The following is a 14,988-nucleotide window of genomic DNA, read 5'->3' on the forward strand; positions in this document are numbered from 1 at the left end:
TCACTCTTGAAGACATTTCTACTAAATAACCGCAGAATAAATGTCATTATTAAGCTTATTTCAAGGACATTTTGGCTAAAAAGAGTGTATTGTTTATCTAAGCTAAAGGTGTTTTTCCGTTCCAGAGCGGTTTACAAGGACGCAGACCTGTACCTGCTCGACGCCCCCTTCACTCACCTGGACATCGTCACGGAGAAGGACATTTTTGAGAAGTGCGTCCCTCAAACCTCTGACTTTGCTTTTGTTTGATTCACGTTAATTTTGTCTCGCTCTTTAAAGTGCAGAGGCAGGTGCAGAGGCAGGTGCAGACGCAGGTGCAGGTGTAGACGCAGGTGCAGACGCAGGTGTAGACGCAGGTGCCGACGCAGGTGCAGATGCAGGTGTAGACGCAGGTGGAGAGGCAGGTGCAGAGGCAGGTGTAGACGCAGGTGCAGACGCAGGTGTAAACGCAGGTGTAAACGCAGGTGCAGACGCAGGTGCAGGTGTAGACGCAGGTGCAGACGCAGGTGCAGACGCAGACGCTGGTGCAGACGCAGGTGCAGGTGTAGACGCAGGTGCAGACGCAGGTGCAGACGCAGACGCTGGTGCAGACGCAGGTGCAGACGCAGGTGTAAACGCAGGTGTAAACGCAGGTGCAGACGCAGGTGCAGACGCAGGTGCAGATGCAGACGCTGGTGCAGACGCAGGTGCAGGTGTAGACGCAGGTGCAGACGCAGGTGCAGACGCAGGTGCAGACGCAGGTGTAAACGCAGGTGCAGACGCAGGTACAGGTGTAGACGCAGGTGCAGACGCAGGTGCAGACGCTGGTGCAGACGCAGGTGCAGATGCAGACGCTGGTGCAGACGCAGGTGCAGAGGCAGAGGCAGGTGCAGACGCAGGTGCAGGTGTAGACGCAGGTGCAGATGCAGACGCTGGTGCAGACGCAGGTGCAGGTGTAGACGCAGGTGCAGACGCTGGTGCAGACGCAGGTGCAGAGGCAGAGGCAGGTGCAGACGCAGGTGCAGGTGTAGACGCAGGTGCAGACGCAGGTGCAGACGCAGGTGCAGACGCAGACGCTGGTGCAGACGCAGGTGCAGGTGTAGACGCAGGTGCAGACGCAGGTGCAGACGCAGGTGCAGACGCTGGTGCAGACGCAGGTGCAGACGCAGGTGCAGACGCAGACGCTGGTGCAGACGCAGGTGCAGGTGTAGACGCAGGTGCAGACGCAGGTGCAAACGCAGACGCTGGTGCAGACGCAGGTGCAGACGCAGGTGTAAACGCAGGTGTAAACGCAGGTGCAGACGCAGGTGCAGACGCAGACGCAGGTGCAGATGCAGACGCTGGTGCAGACGCAGGTGCAGGTGTAGACGCAGGTGCAGACGCAGGTGCAGACGCAGGTGCAGACGCAGGTGTAAACGCAGGTGCAGACGCAGGTACAGGTGTAGACGCAGGTGCAGACGCAGGTGCAGACGCTGGTGCAGACGCAGGTGTAAACGCAGGTGCAGACGCAGGTACAGGTGTAAACGCAGGTGCAGACGCAGGTGCAGGTGTAGACGCAGGTGCAGACGCAGGTGCAGACGCAGACGCTGGTGCAGACGCAGGTGCAGGTGTAGACGCAGGTGCAGACGCAGGTGCAGACGCAGACGCTGGTGCAGACGCAGGTGCAGACGCAGGTGTAAACGCAGGTGTAAACGCAGGTGCAGACGCAGGTGCAGACGCAGGTGCAGATGCAGACGCTGGTGCAGACGCAGGTGCAGGTGTAGACGCAGGTGCAGACGCAGGTGCAGACGCAGGTGCAGACGCAGGTGCAGATGCAGACGCTGGTGCAGACGCAGGTGCAGAGGCAGAGGCAGGTGCAGACGCAGGTGCAGGTGTAGACGCAGGTGCAGACGCAGGTGCAGACGCAGGTGCAGACGCAGACGCTGGTGCAGACGCAGGTGCAGGTGTGGACGCAGGTGCAGACGCTGGTGCAGACGCAGGTGCAGATGCAGACGCTGGTGCAGACGCAGGTGCAGGTGTAGACGCAGGTGCAGACGCTGGTGCAGACGCAGGTGCAGAGGCAGAGGCAGGTGCAGACGCAGGTGCAGGTGTAGACGAAGGTGCAGACGCAGGTGCAGACGCAGGTGCAGACGCAGACGCTGGTGCAGACGCAGGTGCAGGTGTAGACGCAGGTGCAGACGCAGGTGCAGACGCAGGTGCAGACGCTGGTGCAGACGCAGGTGCAGACGCAGGTGCAGACGCAGACGCTGGTGCAGACGCAGGTGCAGGTGTAGACGCAGGTGCAGACGCAGGTGCAGACGCAGACGCTGGTGCAGACGCAGGTGCAGACGCAGGTGTAAACGCAGGTGTAAACGCAGGTGCAGACGCAGGTGCAGACGCAGGTGCAGATGCAGACGCTGGTGCAGACGCAGGTGCAGGTGTAGACGCAGGTGCAGACGCAGGTGCAGACGCAGGTGTAAACGCAGGTGCAGACGCAGGTACAGGTGTAGACGCAGGTGCAGACGCAGGTGCAGACGCTGGTGCAGACGCAGGTGCAGATGCAGACGCTGGTGCAGACGCAGGTGCAGAGGCAGAGGCAGGTGCAGACGCAGGTGCAGGTGTAGACGCAGGTGCAGACGCAGGTGCAGACGCAGGTGCAGACGCAGACGCTGGTGCAGACGCAGGTGCAGGTGTAGACGCAGGTGCAGACGCTGGTGCAGACGCAGGTGCAGATGCAGACGCTGGTGCAGACGCAGGTGCAGGTGTAGACGCAGGTGCAGACGCTGGTGCAGACGCAGGTGCAGAGGCAGAGGCAGGTGCAGACGCAGGTGCAGGTGTAGACGCAGGTGCAGACGCAGGTGCAGACGCAGGTGCAGACGCAGGTGCAGACGCAGACGCTGGTGCAGACGCAGGTGCAGGTGTAGACGCAGGTGCAGACGCAGGTGCAGACGCTGGTGCAGACGCAGGTGCAGGTGTAGACGCAGGTGCAGACGCAGGTGTAAACGCAGGTGTAAACGCAGGTGCAGACGCAGGTGTAGACGCAGGTGCAGACGCAGGTGCAGATGCAGACGCTGGTGCAGACGCAGGTGCAGGTGTAGACGCAGGTGCAGACGCAGACGCTGGTGCAGACGCAGGTGCAGATGCAGACGCAGGTGCAGACGCAGGTGCAGACGCAGGTGTAAACGCAGGTGCAGACGCAGGTGCAGGTGTAGACGCAGGTGCAGACGCAGGTGCAGACGCAGGTGCAGGTGTAGACGCAGACGCAGGTGCAGACGCAGGTGCAGACGCTGGTGCAGACGCAGGTGCAGAGGCAGGTGCAGACGCAGGTGCAGACGCAGGTGTAGACGCAGGTGCAGACGCTGGTGCAGAGGCAGGTGCAGAGGCAGGTGCAGAGGCAGGTGCAGAGGCAGGTGCAGACGCAGGTGCAGACGCAGGTGTAGACTCAGGTGCAGACGCAGGCGCAGACGCAGGTGCAGGTGTAGACGCAGGTGCAGACGCAGGTGCAGACGCAGGTGCAGACGCAGGTGCAGAGGCAGGTGCAGACGCAGACGCAGGTGTAGACGCTGGTGTAGACGCAGGTGCAGACGCAGGTGCAGACTCTGGTGCAGGTGCAGAGGCAGGTGCAGAGGCAGGTGCAGATGCAGACGCAGGTGCAGAGGCAGGTGCAGACGCAGGTGCAGACGCAGGTGTAGACTCGGGTGTAGACGCAGGTGCAGACGCAGGTGCAGACGCAGGTGCAGACACAGGTGCAGAGGCAGGTGCAGAGGCAGGTGCAGACGCAGGTGTAGACTCAGGTGCAGACGCAGGTGCAAGTGCAGAGGCAGGTGCAGAGGCAGGTGCAGACGCAGGTGCAGGTGCAGACGCAGGTGTAGACTCAGGTGCAAACGCAGGTGCAGACGCAGGTGCAGACGCAGGTGCAGACGCAAGTGCAGACGCAGGTGCAGACGCAGGTGCAGACGCAGGTGCAGACGCAGGTGCAGGTGGAGAGGCAGGTGCAGAGGCAGGTGCAGAGGCAGGTGCAGACGCAGGTGCAGACGCAGGTGCAGACGCAGGTGCAGACGCAGGTGTAGACGCAGGTGCAGGTGCAGACGCAGGTGCAGACGCAGGTGCAGACGCAGGTGCAGAGGCAGGTGCAGAGGCAGGTGCAGACGCAGGTGCAGAAGCAGGTGCAGACGCAGGTGCAGACGCAGGTGCAGAGGCAGGTGGAGAGGCAGGTGCAGAGGCAGGTGCAGAGGCAGGTGCAGACGCAGGTGCAGACGCAGGTGCAGGTGTAGACGCAGGTGCAGACGCAGGTGCAGAGGCAGGTGTAGACGCAGGTGCAGACGCAGGTGCAGACACAGGTGCAGAGGCAGGTGCAGAGGCAGGTGCAGACGCAGGTTTAGACTCAGGTGCAGGTGCAGACGCAGGTGCAAGTGCAGAGGCAGGTGCAGAGGCAGGTGCAGATGCAGACGCAGGTGCAGAGGCAGGTGTAGACTCAGGTGCAAACGCAGGTGCAGACGCAGGTGCAGGTGTAGACGCAGGTGCAGACGCAGGTGCAGACGCAGGTGCAGACGCAGGTGCAGACGCAAGTGCAGACGCAGGTGCAGACGCAGGTGCAGGTGCAGAGGCAGGTGGAGAGGCAGGTGCAGAGGCAGGTGCAGAGGCAGGTGCAGACGCAGGTGCAGACGCTGGTGCAGACGCAGGTGCAGACGCAGACGCAGGTGTAGACGCAGGTGCAGACGCTGGTGCAGACGCTGGTGCAGACGCAGGTGCAGACGCAGGTGCAGAGGCAGGTGCAGAGGCAGGTGCAGAGGCAGGTGCAGAAGCAGGTTCAGACGCAGGTGCAGACGCAGGTGCAGAGGCAGGTGGAGAGGCAGGTGCAGAGGCAGGTGCAGAGGCAGGTGCAGACGCAGGTGCAGACGCTGGTGCAGACGCAGGTGCAGAGGCAGGTGCAGAGGCAGGTGCAGACGCAGGTGCAGAAGCAGGTGCAGACGCAGGTGCAGACGCAGGTGCAGGTGCAGAGGCAGGTGGAGAGGCAGGTGCAGGTGCAGACGCAGGTGTAGACTCAGGTGCAAACGCAGGTGCAGACGCAGGTGCAGGTGTAGACGCAGGTGCAGACGCAGGTGCAGACGCAGGTGCAGACGCAAGTGCAGACGCAGGTGCAGACGCAGGTGCAGGTGCAGAGGCAGGTGGAGAGGCAGGTGCAGAGGCAGGTGCAGAGGCAGGTGCAGAGGCAGGTGCAGACGCAGGTGCAGACGCTGGTGCAGACGCAGGTGCAGACACAGACGCAGGTGTAGACGCAGGTGCAGGTGCAGACGCTGGTGCAGACGCTGGTGCAGACGCTGGTGCAGACGCAGGTGCAGACGCAGGTGCAGAGGCAGGTGCAGAGGCAGGTGCAGAGGCAGGTGCAGAAGCAGGTTCAGACGCAGGTGCAGACGCAGGTGCAGAGGCAGGTGGAGAGGCAGGTGCAGAGGCAGGTGCAGAGGCAGGTGCAGACGCAGGTGCAGGTGCAGGTGCAGACGCAGGTGTAGACTCAGGTGCAAACGCAGGTGCAGACGCAGGTGCAGGTGTAGACGCAGGTGCAGACGCAGGTGCAGACGCAAGTGCAGACGCAGGTGCAGACGCAGGTGCAGACGCAGGTGCAGACGCAGGTGCAGGTGGAGAGGCAGGTGCAGAGGCAGGTGCAGAGGCAGGTGCAGACGCAGGTGCAGACGCAGGTGCAGACGCAGGTGCAGACGCAGGTGTAGACGCAGGTGCAGACGCAGGTGCAGACGCAGGTGCAGACGCAGGTGCAGAGGCAGGTGCAGAGGCAGGTGCAGACGCAGGTGCAGAAGCAGGTGCAGACGCAGGTGCAGACGCAGGTGCAGAGGCAGGTGGAGAGGCAGGTGCAGAGGCAGGTGCAGAGGCAGGTTTAGACGCAGGTGCAGACGCAGGTGCAGGTGTAGACGCAGGTGCAGACGCAGGTGCAGAGGCAGGTGTAGACGCAGGTGCAGACGCAGGTGCAGACACAGGTGCAGAGGCAGGTGCAGAGGCAGGTGCAGAGGCAGGTGCAGACGCAGGTTTAGACTCAGGTGCAGACGCAGGTGCAGACGCAGGTGTAGACGCAGGTGCCGACGCAGGTGCAGATGCAGGTGTAGACGCAGGTGGAGAGGCAGGTGCAGAGGCAGGTGTAGACGCAGGTGCAGACGCAGGTGTAAACGCAGGTGTAAACGCAGGTGCAGACGCAGGTGCAGGTGTAGACGCAGGTGCAGACGCAGGTGCAGACGCAGACGCTGGTGCAGACGCAGGTGCAGGTGTAGACGCAGGTGCAGACGCAGGTGCAGACGCAGACGCTGGTGCAGACGCAGGTGCAGACGCAGGTGTAAACGCAGGTGTAAACGCAGGTGCAGACGCAGGTGCAGACGCAGGTGCAGATGCAGACGCTGGTGCAGACGCAGGTGCAGGTGTAGACGCAGGTGCAGACGCAGGTGCAGACGCAGGTGCAGACGCAGGTGTAAACGCAGGTGCAGACGCAGGTACAGGTGTAGACGCAGGTGCAGACGCAGGTGCAGACGCTGGTGCAGACGCAGGTGCAGATGCAGACGCTGGTGCAGACGCAGGTGCAGAGGCAGAGGCAGGTGCAGACGCAGGTGCAGGTGTAGACGCAGGTGCAGATGCAGACGCTGGTGCAGACGCAGGTGCAGGTGTAGACGCAGGTGCAGACGCTGGTGCAGACGCAGGTGCAGAGGCAGAGGCAGGTGCAGACGCAGGTGCAGGTGTAGACGCAGGTGCAGACGCAGGTGCAGACGCAGGTGCAGACGCAGACGCTGGTGCAGACGCAGGTGCAGGTGTAGACGCAGGTGCAGACGCAGGTGCAGACGCAGGTGCAGACGCTGGTGCAGACGCAGGTGCAGACGCAGGTGCAGACGCAGACGCTGGTGCAGACGCAGGTGCAGGTGTAGACGCAGGTGCAGACGCAGGTGCAGACGCAGACGCTGGTGCAGACGCAGGTGCAGACGCAGGTGTAAACGCAGGTGTAAACGCAGGTGCAGACGCAGGTGCAGACGCAGGTGTAAACGCAGGTGCAGACGCAGGTACAGGTGTAGACGCAGGTGCAGACGCAGGTGCAGACGCTGGTGCAGACGCAGGTGTAAACGCAGGTGCAGACGCAGGTACAGGTGTAAACGCAGGTGCAGACGCAGGTGCAGGTGTAGACGCAGGTGCAGACGCAGGTGCAGACGCAGACGCTGGTGCAGACGCAGGTGCAGGTGTAGACGCAGGTGCAGACGCAGGTGCAGACGCAGACGCTGGTGCAGACGCAGGTGCAGACGCAGGTGTAAACGCAGGTGTAAACGCAGGTGCAGACGCAGGTGCAGACGCAGGTGCAGATGCAGACGCTGGTGCAGACGCAGGTGCAGGTGTAGACGCAGGTGCAGACGCAGGTGCAGACGCAGGTGCAGACGCAGGTGCAGATGCAGACGCTGGTGCAGACGCAGGTGCAGAGGCAGAGGCAGGTGCAGACGCAGGTGCAGGTGTAGACGCAGGTGCAGACGCAGGTGCAGACGCAGGTGCAGACGCAGACGCTGGTGCAGACGCAGGTGCAGGTGTGGACGCAGGTGCAGACGCTGGTGCAGACGCAGGTGCAGATGCAGACGCTGGTGCAGACGCAGGTGCAGGTGTAGACGCAGGTGCAGACGCTGGTGCAGACGCAGGTGCAGAGGCAGAGGCAGGTGCAGACGCAGGTGCAGGTGTAGACGAAGGTGCAGACGCAGGTGCAGACGCAGGTGCAGACGCAGACGCTGGTGCAGACGCAGGTGCAGGTGTAGACGCAGGTGCAGACGCAGGTGCAGACGCAGGTGCAGACGCTGGTGCAGACGCAGGTGCAGACGCAGGTGCAGACGCAGACGCTGGTGCAGACGCAGGTGCAGGTGTAGACGCAGGTGCAGACGCAGGTGCAGACGCAGACGCTGGTGCAGACGCAGGTGCAGACGCAGGTGTAAACGCAGGTGTAAACGCAGGTGCAGACGCAGGTGCAGACGCAGGTGCAGATGCAGACGCTGGTGCAGACGCAGGTGCAGGTGTAGACGCAGGTGCAGACGCAGGTGCAGACGCAGGTGTAAACGCAGGTGCAGACGCAGGTACAGGTGTAGACGCAGGTGCAGACGCAGGTGCAGACGCTGGTGCAGACGCAGGTGCAGATGCAGACGCTGGTGCAGACGCAGGTGCAGAGGCAGAGGCAGGTGCAGACGCAGGTGCAGGTGTAGACGCAGGTGCAGACGCAGGTGCAGACGCAGGTGCAGACGCAGACGCTGGTGCAGACGCAGGTGCAGGTGTAGACGCAGGTGCAGACGCTGGTGCAGACGCAGGTGCAGATGCAGACGCTGGTGCAGACGCAGGTGCAGGTGTAGACGCAGGTGCAGACGCTGGTGCAGACGCAGGTGCAGAGGCAGAGGCAGGTGCAGACGCAGGTGCAGGTGTAGACGCAGGTGCAGACGCAGGTGCAGACGCAGGTGCAGACGCAGGTGCAGACGCAGACGCTGGTGCAGACGCAGGTGCAGGTGTAGACGCAGGTGCAGACGCAGGTGCAGACGCAGGTGCAGACGCTGGTGCAGACGCAGGTGCAGGTGTAGACGCAGGTGCAGACGCAGGTGTAAACGCAGGTGTAAACGCAGGTGCAGACGCAGGTGTAGACGCAGGTGCAGACGCAGGTGCAGATGCAGACGCTGGTGCAGACGCAGGTGCAGGTGTAGACGCAGGTGCAGACGCAGACGCTGGTGCAGACGCAGGTGCAGATGCAGACGCAGGTGCAGACGCAGGTGCAGACGCAGGTGTAAACGCAGGTGCAGACGCAGGTGCAGGTGTAGACGCAGGTGCAGACGCAGGTGCAGACGCAGGTGCAGGTGTAGACGCAGACGCAGGTGCAGACGCAGGTGCAGACGCTGGTGCAGACGCAGGTGCAGAGGCAGGTGCAGACGCAGGTGCAGACGCAGGTGTAGACGCAGGTGCAGACGCTGGTGCAGAGGCAGGTGCAGAGGCAGGTGCAGAGGCAGGTGCAGAGGCAGGTGCAGACGCAGGTGCAGACGCAGGTGTAGACTCAGGTGCAGACGCAGGCGCAGACGCAGGTGCAGGTGTAGACGCAGGTGCAGACGCAGGTGCAGACGCAGGTGCAGACGCAGGTGCAGAGGCAGGTGCAGACGCAGACGCAGGTGTAGACGCTGGTGTAGACGCAGGTGCAGACGCAGGTGCAGACTCTGGTGCAGGTGCAGAGGCAGGTGCAGAGGCAGGTGCAGATGCAGACGCAGGTGCAGAGGCAGGTGCAGACGCAGGTGCAGACGCAGGTGTAGACTCGGGTGTAGACGCAGGTGCAGACGCAGGTGCAGACGCAGGTGCAGACACAGGTGCAGAGGCAGGTGCAGAGGCAGGTGCAGACGCAGGTGTAGACTCAGGTGCAGACGCAGGTGCAAGTGCAGAGGCAGGTGCAGAGGCAGGTGCAGACGCAGGTGCAGGTGCAGACGCAGGTGTAGACTCAGGTGCAAACGCAGGTGCAGACGCAGGTGCAGACGCAGGTGCAGACGCAAGTGCAGACGCAGGTGCAGACGCAGGTGCAGACGCAGGTGCAGACGCAGGTGCAGGTGGAGAGGCAGGTGCAGAGGCAGGTGCAGAGGCAGGTGCAGACGCAGGTGCAGACGCAGGTGCAGACGCAGGTGCAGACGCAGGTGTAGACGCAGGTGCAGGTGCAGACGCAGGTGCAGACGCAGGTGCAGACGCAGGTGCAGAGGCAGGTGCAGAGGCAGGTGCAGACGCAGGTGCAGAAGCAGGTGCAGACGCAGGTGCAGACGCAGGTGCAGAGGCAGGTGGAGAGGCAGGTGCAGAGGCAGGTGCAGAGGCAGGTGCAGACGCAGGTGCAGACGCAGGTGCAGGTGTAGACGCAGGTGCAGACGCAGGTGCAGAGGCAGGTGTAGACGCAGGTGCAGACGCAGGTGCAGACACAGGTGCAGAGGCAGGTGCAGAGGCAGGTGCAGACGCAGGTTTAGACTCAGGTGCAGGTGCAGACGCAGGTGCAAGTGCAGAGGCAGGTGCAGAGGCAGGTGCAGATGCAGACGCAGGTGCAGAGGCAGGTGTAGACTCAGGTGCAAACGCAGGTGCAGACGCAGGTGCAGGTGTAGACGCAGGTGCAGACGCAGGTGCAGACGCAGGTGCAGACGCAGGTGCAGACGCAAGTGCAGACGCAGGTGCAGACGCAGGTGCAGGTGCAGAGGCAGGTGGAGAGGCAGGTGCAGAGGCAGGTGCAGAGGCAGGTGCAGACGCAGGTGCAGACGCTGGTGCAGACGCAGGTGCAGACGCAGACGCAGGTGTAGACGCAGGTGCAGACGCTGGTGCAGACGCTGGTGCAGACGCAGGTGCAGACGCAGGTGCAGAGGCAGGTGCAGAGGCAGGTGCAGAGGCAGGTGCAGAAGCAGGTTCAGACGCAGGTGCAGACGCAGGTGCAGAGGCAGGTGGAGAGGCAGGTGCAGAGGCAGGTGCAGAGGCAGGTGCAGACGCAGGTGCAGACGCTGGTGCAGACGCAGGTGCAGAGGCAGGTGCAGAGGCAGGTGCAGACGCAGGTGCAGAAGCAGGTGCAGACGCAGGTGCAGACGCAGGTGCAGGTGCAGAGGCAGGTGGAGAGGCAGGTGCAGGTGCAGACGCAGGTGTAGACTCAGGTGCAAACGCAGGTGCAGACGCAGGTGCAGGTGTAGACGCAGGTGCAGACGCAGGTGCAGACGCAGGTGCAGACGCAAGTGCAGACGCAGGTGCAGACGCAGGTGCAGGTGCAGAGGCAGGTGGAGAGGCAGGTGCAGAGGCAGGTGCAGAGGCAGGTGCAGAGGCAGGTGCAGACGCAGGTGCAGACGCTGGTGCAGACGCAGGTGCAGACACAGACGCAGGTGTAGACGCAGGTGCAGGTGCAGACGCTGGTGCAGACGCTGGTGCAGACGCTGGTGCAGACGCAGGTGCAGACGCAGGTGCAGAGGCAGGTGCAGAGGCAGGTGCAGAGGCAGGTGCAGAAGCAGGTTCAGACGCAGGTGCAGACGCAGGTGCAGAGGCAGGTGGAGAGGCAGGTGCAGAGGCAGGTGCAGAGGCAGGTGCAGACGCAGGTGCAGGTGCAGGTGCAGACGCAGGTGTAGACTCAGGTGCAAACGCAGGTGCAGACGCAGGTGCAGGTGTAGACGCAGGTGCAGACGCAGGTGCAGACGCAAGTGCAGACGCAGGTGCAGACGCAGGTGCAGACGCAGGTGCAGACGCAGGTGCAGGTGGAGAGGCAGGTGCAGAGGCAGGTGCAGAGGCAGGTGCAGACGCAGGTGCAGACGCAGGTGCAGACGCAGGTGCAGACGCAGGTGTAGACGCAGGTGCAGACGCAGGTGCAGACGCAGGTGCAGACGCAGGTGCAGAGGCAGGTGCAGAGGCAGGTGCAGACGCAGGTGCAGAAGCAGGTGCAGACGCAGGTGCAGACGCAGGTGCAGAGGCAGGTGGAGAGGCAGGTGCAGAGGCAGGTGCAGAGGCAGGTTTAGACGCAGGTGCAGACGCAGGTGCAGGTGTAGACGCAGGTGCAGACGCAGGTGCAGAGGCAGGTGTAGACGCAGGTGCAGACGCAGGTGCAGACACAGGTGCAGAGGCAGGTGCAGAGGCAGGTGCAGAGGCAGGTGCAGACGCAGGTTTAGACTCAGGTGCAGGTGCAGACGCTGGTGCAGACGCTGGTGCAGACGCAGGTGCAGACGCAGGTGCAGAGGCAGGTGCAGAGGCAGGTGCAGAGGCAGGTGCAGAAGCAGGTTCAGACGCAGGTGCAGACGCAGGTGCAGAGGCAGGTGGAGAGGCAGGTGCAGAGGCAGGTGCAGAGGCAGGTGCAGACGCAGGTGCAGACGCTGGTGCAGACGCAGGTGCAGACGCAGGTGCAGAGGCAGGTGCAGAGGCAGGTGCAGACGCAGGTGAAGAAGCAGGTGCAGACGCAGGTGCAGACGCAGGTGCAGGTGCAGAGGCAGGTGGAGAGGCAGGTGCAGGTGCAGACGCAGGTGTAGACTCAGGTGCAAACGCAGGTGCAGACGCAGGTGCAGGTGTAGACGCAGGTGCAGACGCAGGTGCAGACGCAGGTGCAGACGCAAGTGCAGACGCAGGTGCAGACGCAGAGGCAGGTGGAGAGGCAGGTGCAGAGGCAGGTGCAGAGGCAGGTGCAGACGCAGGTGCAGACGCTGGTGCAGACGCAGGTGCAGACGCAGACGCAGGTGCAGGTGCAGACGCTGGTGCAGACGCTGGTGCAGACGCAGGTGCAGACGCAGGTGCAGAGGCAGGTGCAGAGGCAGGTGCAGAGGCAGGTGCAGAGGCAGGTGCAGAAGCAGGTTCAGACGCAGGTGCAGACGCAGGTGCAGAGGCAGGTGGAGAGGCAGGTGCAGAGGCAGGTGCAGAGGCAGGTGCAGAGGCAGGTGCAGACGCAGGTGCAGACGCTGGTGCAGACGCAGGTGCAGACGCAGGTGCAGAGGCAGGTGCAGAGGCAGGTGCAGACGCAGGTGCAGAAGCAGGTGCAGACGCAGGTGCAGACGCAGGTGCAGAGGCAGGTGGAGAGGCAGGTGCAGAGGCAGGTGCAGAGGCAGGTTTAGACGCAGGTGCAGACGCAGGTGCAGGTGTAGACGCAGGTGCAGACGCAGGTGCAGGTACAGGTACAGGTGCAGGTGCAGGTACAGGTACAGGTGCAGGTGCAGGTGCAGACGCAGGTGCAGGTACAGGTGCAGGTGCAGACGCAGGTGCAGGTACAGGTGCAGGTACAGGTGCAGGTACAGGTGCAGGTACAGGTGCAGGTGCAGACGCAGGTGCAGGTACAGGTGCAGGTACAGGTGCAGGTGCAGGTGCAGGTGCAGGTGCAGGTTCAGACGCAGGTGCAGGTGCAGGTACAGGTGCAGGTACAGGTGCAGGTGCAGGTGCAGGTGCAGGTGCAGGTGCAGAGGCAGAGGCAGGTGCAGACGCAGGTGCAGGTGTAGACGCAGGTGCAGACGCAGGTGCAGACGCAGGTGCAGACGCAGACGCTGGTGCAGACGCAGGTGCAGGTGTAGACGCAGGTGCAGACGCAGGTGCAGACGCAGGTGCAGACGCTGGTGCAGACGCAGGTGCAGGTGTAGACGCAGGTGCAGACGCAGGTGCAGACGCAGGTGCAGACGCTGGTGCAGACGCAGGTGCAGGTGTAGACGCAGGTGTAGACGCTGGTGCAGACGCAGGTGCAGGTGCAGACGCAGGTGCAGACGCAGGTGCAGACGCTGGTGCAGACGCAGGTGCAGGTGTAGACGCAGGTGCAGACGCAGGTGTAGACGCAGGTGCAGACGCAGGTGCAGATGCAGACGCTGGTGCAGACGCAGGTGCAGGTGTAGACGCAGGTGCAGATGCAGGTGCAGACGCAGACGCTGGTGCAGACGCAGGTGCAGATGCAGACGCAGGTGCAGACGCAGGTGCAGACGCAGGTGCAGATGCAGACGCAGATGCAGACGCAGGTGCAGACGCAGGTGCAGACGCAGGTGCAGACGCAGGTGTAAACACAGGTGCAGACGCAGGTGCAGACGCAGGTGTAAACGCAGGTGCAGACGCAGGTGCAGGTGTAGACGCAGGTGCAGACGCAGGTGTAGACGCAGACGCTGGTGCAGACGCAGGTGCAGAGGCAGGTGCAGACGCAGGTGCAGGTGTAAACGCAGGTGCAGACGCAGGTGCAGACGCTGGTGCAGACGCAGGTGCAGACGCAGGTACAGACGCAGGTGCAGACGCAGGTGCAGACACAGGTGCAGGTGTAGACCCAGGTGCAGACGCAGGTGCAGACGCAGGTGTAAACGCAGGTGCAGACGCAGGTGCAGGTGTAGACGCAGGTGCAGACGCAGGTGCAGACGCAGGTGCAGGTGTAGACGCAGACGCAGGTGCAGACGCAGGTGCAGACGCAGGGGCAGAGGCAGGTGCAGACGCAGACGCAGGTGCAGACGCTGGTGTAGACGCAGGTGCAGACTCTGGTGCAGGTGCAGAGGCAGGTGCAGAGGCAGGTGCAGATGCAGACGCAGGTGCAGAGGCAGGTGCAGACGCAGGTGCAGACGCAGGTGTAGACTCGGGTGTAGACGCAGGTGCAGACGCAGGTGCAGACGCAGGTGCAGACACAGGTGCAGAGGCAGGTGCAGAGGCAGGTGCAGACGCAGGTGTAGACTCAGGTGCAGGTGCAGACGCAGGTGCAAGTGCAGAGGCAGGTGCAGAGGCAGGTGCAGACGCAGGTGCAGGTGCAGACGCAGGTGTAGACTCAGGTGCAAACGCAGGTGCAGACGCAGGTGCAGGTGTAGACGCAGGTGCAGACGCAGGTGCAGACGCAAGTGCAGACGCAGGTGCAGACGCAGGTGCAGACGCAGGTGCAGACGCAGGTGCAGGTGGAGAGGCAGGTGCAGAGGCAGGTGCAGAGGCAGGTGCAGACGCAGGTGCAGACGCAGGTGCAGACGCAGGTGCAGACGCAGGTGCAGACGCAGGTGCAGACGCAGGTGCAGACGCAGGTGCAGAGGCAGGTGCAGACGCAGGTGCAGAAGCAGGTGCAGACGCAGGTGCAGACGCAGGTGCAGAGGCAGGTGGAGAGGCAGGTGCAGAGGCAGGTGCAGAGGCAGGTTTAGACGCAGGTGCAGACGCAGGTGCAGGTGTAGACGCAGGTGCAGACGCAGGTGCAGAGGCAGGTGTAGACGCAGGTGCAGACGCAGGTGCAGACACAGGTGCAGAGGCAGGTGCAGAGGCAGGTGCAGGTGCAGACGCAGGTTTAGACTCAGGTGCAGGTGCAGACGCAGGTGCAAGTGCAGAGGCAGGTGCAGAGGCAGGTGCAGACGCAGGTGCAGGTGCAGACGCAGGTGTAGACTCAGGTGCAAACGCAGGTGCAGACGCAGGTGCAGGTGTAGACGCAGGTGTAGACGCAGGTGCAGACGCAGGTGCAGACGCAAGTGCAGACGCAGGTGCAGACGCAGGTGCAGGTGCAGAGGCAGGTGGAGAGGCAGGTGCAGAGGCAGGTGCAGAGGCAGGTGCAGACGCAGGTGCAGACGCTGGTGC

The 14,988-nt window shown here is 63.6% G+C and overlaps 1 protein-coding gene across 2 annotated transcripts in view; it reads left to right on the plus strand.

The window, feature by feature from the left end:
- cftr (CF transmembrane conductance regulator) overlaps positions 1–14,988 on the plus strand; it is a 93,615-nt gene that overhangs the window by 45,006 nt on the left and 33,621 nt on the right. For both annotated transcript variants that reach the window (XM_072435274.1, XM_072435275.1), the window contains exon 13: positions 126–212. In XM_072435274.1, the coding sequence (XP_072291375.1) occupies positions 126–212 (87 nt within the window). The remainder of the gene's footprint in view (positions 1–125; positions 213–14,988) is intronic.

This window comes from Eucyclogobius newberryi, unplaced genomic scaffold (genome assembly GCF_026437365.1).
Source record: "Eucyclogobius newberryi isolate DKJ021-1_F unplaced genomic scaffold, fEucNew1.0.hap1 SCAF_7, whole genome shotgun sequence".
In the NCBI taxonomy this organism is placed as follows: domain Eukaryota; kingdom Metazoa; phylum Chordata; class Actinopteri; order Gobiiformes; family Gobiidae; genus Eucyclogobius; species Eucyclogobius newberryi.